We start from the raw sequence: 6,545 nt of genomic DNA, 5'->3' as shown, positions 1-6,545 counted from the left end.
CTGGTATTTTCCATGTTTCTTTAGCATCCACTTCCGGTATGGCCGGCAGTGGCCGCATGGGTTTGAGTTCGGCCGTAGGCGGCCCCTTACCAGAAGCAGACGTATCTGTCGGTGATTGGTCAGGTTCCGCCGAAGTGTGTTGCCTAGCCTGTAAAGCGTTTTTTAACTCCGCAGCAATACCTCTTGTTACTTTCGGCGATTCTTTCCCTTTGTGCACCGTTTGCAGTGAATCCTTAGCATTAGGTTCAGACGGCGGCGTTGGTTTGCCTTTAAAGGTGGAAAAAGGAGGTACATTAGCACGCTGGTTACCGATTCCGTCACAGACTGTCCCTTCCGTCCCCAAAAGTTTGCCCGCGTCGCCATCATTGTTGTCACCGGAGTAGGCGGGGTTAACAATGGCGCTCACGGTTTCGTGCGGACTTACGTACGGTGTCTGGAACACATTGGCGAGGTTCGAGTAGACGCGCGGCTCCACGTACGAGTACAAGGACCCCGAGTGAACGGCGGATGGATCGTACTGGGCGATACCTACCGGATACATATACACATATCGCCAATAAAAGATATGCCCTGCATTTGGTCAAGACAGACGGTCAAAATTAAAACATGATATATTAAATGTTTTGTTCTAAGCCTTTTTAAAATTCATAACAATAATACAATATATATTTAAGTCATTACATTATTAAAATATTTTTTAAATTGAATGTGTTCAGTGCTTTATCAGGCTTTCGATAACATGCTAGCCCTCATGCATGAACGCGTCAAAAGAATGGCCGTGTATATATGTACGGAGAAACAAAAATAACAAGAAGAACTTTACAAGACATGCAGCCTTGGTGACATATTTTGGGTAAGAATGGAGTTGACCACTTTTTACAAAAGAATATTTTATCAGATGGTTTTTTTTTCAGAATGCATTCACATTCCTTCGGAACATTCTGTCGACGTTATTACACTGTTTTTGTGTCAAAATGCACAAGACTACAGAATCAATGTCTTGAGAGTGCGTGATGATATATTTTCAAATAAGAACGTTATTAAAAAAAAATAACGAAAAAAAGTAATCATTTTCTGGTTACAGAAATACAAAATATCGTTTTGTCTTTTTTTAACTAGCTACAATCACCACAAAACCCCAAGACATAGTTGATTGGGTAGTTCCGATAATTTTGAAAATTCATTTTGTATTAAGACATTTTCGGGGTAACTTAATTCTTTTTGATTGGAAATATGATAAAATCTTCTTTTGTTAAAATTGCTTAACTCCTTATTACATCTACACATGTTGCAACGGATATATGAATTATGCTTGCTTAATATTGAACCTCAAAACTAAATAAAAAAATCATATTTTTTAAAAAAATTCATTTTTTCCTTCAAATGACGTCTGCATTGTGGTCGGCCCTTAAGGTGAATGTTATATCACAAAGTATACTTGGTCAACATGTATATGTATAGTATAGTACAACGTATTACCGTTCAATGATCTTATGCACAGGGATTTGTCTCGAACATGTTTTACCCTATATACAATCTCTTCTCAATATATTATAATGTTCATATATATGGTAAGGAAATCGAGAGAAACCCCTGTGATCAGAAGTCCGTGTACCTTGGTTCCCAAAGGTGAGGTCATACTCGATGTACGAGCTGGCGTTGTCCAGTTCCTCCTGGTAGCTGGCCCACTTCTGCTTCACGACTCCCTTTATGCCGGTAACCAGCGCCAGGCGGAGTTGGGACAAGTACAGAGGCACGTGGATCACATCCGGGTCCATCACGCCTGGAAAACAAGGTTTATATAAATCTCATTTCTGATGAAACAATTTATGAAATTGTATTATTGACTACCGTCGGCACGATGTAACACTAGAGTGTGGTACTATGATGTTGGGGAAACCAGAGTGCCTACCGCCCGCTTGGTGACAATCAGCAGAGCCCGCATGCCCTGAAGCCAACACGAACCTGGTAGTGGAGGCGAGTAAATATTAAACATTTTAAGCGAAAGCCATATAAAGGTTTTATTTTTATCAGGCAAGTGTTTTAGTTTCTGAGTTAATTGTGCGAATGTGAGCAAGGCAAACCAAACCAAAAGTGTTATTGTCGAAAAATGTGACATTTAGAACGAAATAGTACGGGACCGAGAACGTATATAAATATTAAAAGACACAAATAGCTATAACTATTTTGTAATATATACGATCCCTCGTATGTTTTTTTCGAATTCTTTAACATAATAAAATCCCAATGGTAGGTTATCTTTACGAATATTTAAGTGTAGGAGACATCGCTGGGGTATGTGGATGCGTCTTCGTGTGTGCGTGCGTGCGTGCGTGCGTGTGTGTGTGTGTGTGCTCGTTGTTTTCTTTGCGTAACCATACTGATAACATATAATTAATATTATATCATCTAAAGTTGAACATGTATGTGTTTATTTGTACTCTATGTGGAATAAATAATAGGAAAAAATCAACATTTGGATGACTTATCAAGAGTTATAAAATTGACTGCAGACAGCATTGAGGAAGTTTAAGTTTACCCGGATGAATTGTTTCAGAGCTTGCATGCAAAAGTTTAAAAAATTCAAAGCCTAAAAAGGCATTACAAGTTGCATGAAACGAGAGCATCTAATTTATCACATCGTGAAAGTGTTGGGCGGTTTAATTCAAACATATGAATGACTACTAAAGAATGTGCACGATGGTGGATTACAAGCAAAATTGGAAACAAAATGACATCGATGAAAGATACTGTGATATGTGTGTTCGTAATCTTATGTAATTACTTTGAGGATCTTTTCTGTTTTGTACTACAAAGAAGGGGATTTTTTCCAGCGCATAATATCTTCAGTTAAAAATCTCGGTAAACTTGCAATGTTAATTTTTTTGTAAATAACGTGGGATAAATCCTAAAATCAACATTGAGAGAGCTTTAACTTACAGAGGTTTTTTTTGCTTGCACATTTGTATTCAACACAGAAGGAAGTACCTTTAAATAAATAATAAATGACTTTGGAAACATTTCCATAAGAGGCCCATTTCCCCTCATACTCAAACAGATTCCCGGGTGTTTTTTCTGTATTAACAATCATCAGCTAATTGAACCGCTGAAATTATTTAAAAAAGATAACAAAAGTTATGTGCAAATTAAATACTGATACCTAGTAACGCACCCTACTACTTAAGGTAAAATATCACCCCTCTTTGGTATTTTCTTAACTAAAATTTGAACTATAATATTAAATCGATTGTTCAGAACTTTGTTACGGTTAACAACGTGACTGACGACATCGTTGTTAACTTTAAAACGTGAACTATTTCATGATATGCTCACATATTTAAATATTAACAAGTGCGGCTAATTGCCTCAAATCTTCTAAGAAAGTCAGCAGACCACAAGTGGATCTATAAAACTTCTAGAGCAGTAACGATTTGAAAGTTAACAAAGATGACGTTAACAACTTTTGTTAACTTTACAAGCGGTCCAATATGCCTCATTACCGTCCGTTATAATGTTCCCTAACAGAAACATCTCGTCAAACTTCTGGAGGAGTTCGAGTCTGGGAAGGTGGTTTGTGCTTATCTGTTGACCGTCCACGTGAATCGTGCGATCGCCTGGAAACTCCACACACACCGGAAGTGGGTACTCGCTCAAGATGGCCGACATCGTCTTCTCTTTGCTCACTGTGGTAGAGGAATCGAAAGTGTTTCAACTTAACTAAGGATGTCGTACATAACATAAACAGTTTAATATCACGCTTTATTGTAAACCCATCATATATCCACACGCATTACATATCGCTGAAAACGGTAGGACGTATTCCATCCCTGTGCAATACAGCCGTATTCCACTTCGCTGACGTCATATCATAGAAGTATCATTGCGCGATGTTCAAAATACGTCATAAACAAAATAGTGCGTCATTAAAATGCCACTTATTATGAAAACATGTGTCTTTTAATTGATTTTACTTGTAATGTATATAAAGAAAGGGTTATTAATTCTGCCCTTTGATCCGGAATGTCGTATTCGACTTCCAGTGAAATTTGTTTTGGCAGATTTTGATTTCTCTCGGCTTGCAGTAGAATCCTCAAGAGTACGGATCAAACTGCAGTACTAATAACCCTATTATATTTTTTATTCTCTTTTTTTTTGTTCACATGTCAAGTCAGTATTTGTTTATTTTCGGATGTCATATTACCAACTCAAGATGAACATAAACTTTGTATAATATTATTCGAAAAATGCTCAGTGTTTTTTAACGACAGTAACTTCGCCTTTTGTTAGTTTTAAATGTTGCTCTTGAACTCGGACACCAAACACAAGGGTCCATACGACTTGTACCTACATGACACGTGTTCAAATGTTTTTCAAACCTAACGAAACTTCCAAATAATTACATAAACAAATAAACAGTTTTTTAAGTGTTACGTTTGTTGTGTTTGTTGACGACGCACATCTTCTCCGGGTGCACAGTGGGGATGGATATGAGCTTGGTATGGTTCAGGTACTCCGACAGTGCTATCACGCGCTGTTGCTTGGACACGGTCTGGATACGGATTATCTGGAGTAGGAAAAGTAATTAAATTAAGGATGAGCATGTGCGTTAATACTTCCTCAATTCCATTCAAACCGTCGTTGCCTCATCTTTACATTATCCTCCTCCTCCCCTTCTTCAATCTCCTCCTCATCATCATCACCACCACCACCACCACCACCACCATCATCGGCATCACCACCACCATAATCGACATCACCACCACCATAATCATCATCATCATCATCATCATCATCATCATCATCATCATCATCATCATCATCATCATCATCACCATTAGTAGCATTAGCAGCAGCAGCACTAACACCACCACCATCAACAACAACATCATTGTCATTAAGGATTGCAGTCCCATTTTTTCAACTGGGAGTGTCAAGCAAAGACAGTTACATGTATAAGAATTGTTGAAGCGAAACTCGCCAAGACGACAACGCTCACCATTTCTCTATCAAACGTATCCTCCGTGATCTCGCCATAGAATCCCTGGGAGACCATCACGATACGTGTCAGGTTGTCTTGGAATGTCTCATAAAACTCTGCGACGCTATAGTCTCGTTTGTCAACCTCAAACTCCATGGTGGGCACGTAGCGCGTGGGAAGCTGCTCTCCGCGGTAATCTGAAATGCACATATACTATTATAATCTGACACGCATGTATATATGACTGATTATAAAGAAATAGTTTGCATCACATGATGTACTCGTAGTTTCGTTTTCAACCTCGTTCTTGAATCTTGCAGTCCATGTATCGCAGGAAAGTGTTAACGTGGGGTACCTTGTCTCCATGGTGATTCGACAAAGAAGGTTATGTAGTTAATTGTTGTCAATAACGCTAGTGTATTTTCATTACACGGTAGAGGTCCAGCGTACAGTAACCCCTGTATGTCCAGCGTACCGAAACCCTGTGTGTCCAGCGTACAGTAACCCTTGTATGTCCAGCGTAAAGAAACCCTGTGTGTCCAGCGTACAGTAACCCTTGTATATCCAGCGTATAGTTACCCTGTTTGTCGAGCGTACAGTAACCCTGCATGTCCAGCGTACAGTTACCCTGCGTATCCAGCGTACAGTTATCCTGTATATCAAGCGCACGGTAACACTGCGGGTCCAGCGTTCAGTTATCTGTTATGTCCAGCGTACAGTTTCCCTGCGTGTCCAGCGTACAGGTATCCTGTACGCCCCTTGAAGTTAAAATGGATGACCAATTGAATTGAAAAGAGCAAGCTTTCAATATTTGTACGAAACTAAATTCTACAATAGCACTTTTAAAACGAAAAATTACCTCTTGAGCTATGAGATGCAGAATCTATTTTACAATGCGTATATTATGTTATCCACAATGGAATATTGTTGTTCTTTATGGAGCAGATGTATACATTCACGTACATGTAAAATATATATTATTCAGAAAAAGCTGAAAAAAATATTCGAGAATCATCATCTTTATTGGCATTTAAAACACAATTCAAAAAAAACATCTTAGGACAAAACAATAACTGAAGTTAATGATTGACTGTATTAATTGTTTTTAATGCGATTTATATTTGTCTTTCATAATTTTGAAAATGGTATGTGTTGTGTTTGCATGTCGTCGTGTTTGTTATTGGTTAAATGAGAAATGTATACTAATACGTTTGTATAATCCATTGAAGAATACATTGTAAAGAAGATACTTATGTAACCTAAAGTGTTATCTTCATGAATAAAGTTATTATTATTATTATAATTATTATAATTATTATTATAATTATTAATATTATTTTTGTTATTATTATTATTATTATTATTATTATTATTATTATTATTATTATTACTTTTATTATTATTAAAATTATGACTATTATTATTATTATTATTATTATTATTATTATTATTATTATTATTATTATTATTATTGTTATTATTATTATTATTATTATTATTATCATTATTATTATTATTATTATTATTATTATTGTTGTTGTTGTTGTTGCTGTTGCTGTTGCTGTTG

The 6,545-nt window shown here is 36.9% G+C and overlaps 1 protein-coding gene across 1 annotated transcript in view; it reads right to left on the bottom strand.

Annotated features, from left to right (window-relative positions):
• LOC128204404 (uncharacterized) overlaps window positions 1-5,588 on the bottom strand; it is a 6,058-nt gene extending 470 nt beyond the window's left edge. Inside the window, exons 1-6 of the mRNA XM_052905822.1 lie at window positions 5,558-5,588; window positions 4,997-5,175; window positions 4,432-4,564; window positions 3,501-3,683; window positions 1,616-1,783; window positions 1-528 (exon numbers count right to left, since the gene is read on the bottom strand). The exon at window positions 1-528 is cut by the window's left edge and continues 470 nt beyond it. Of these exons, the coding sequence (XP_052761782.1) occupies window positions 1-528; window positions 1,616-1,783; window positions 3,501-3,683; window positions 4,432-4,564; window positions 4,997-5,175; window positions 5,558-5,588 (1,222 nt within the window). The remainder of the gene's footprint in view (window positions 529-1,615; window positions 1,784-3,500; window positions 3,684-4,431; window positions 4,565-4,996; window positions 5,176-5,557) is intronic.
• Between the last annotated feature and the right edge of the window lie 957 nt (window positions 5,589-6,545).

The sequence above is a fragment of the Mya arenaria genome, chromosome 10 (genome assembly GCF_026914265.1).
Source record: "Mya arenaria isolate MELC-2E11 chromosome 10, ASM2691426v1".
Classification (NCBI taxonomy): domain Eukaryota; kingdom Metazoa; phylum Mollusca; class Bivalvia; order Myida; family Myidae; genus Mya; species Mya arenaria.
Note: the sequence above shows the minus strand (reverse complement) of the source record. Positions and strands in the feature narration are given on the sequence as shown.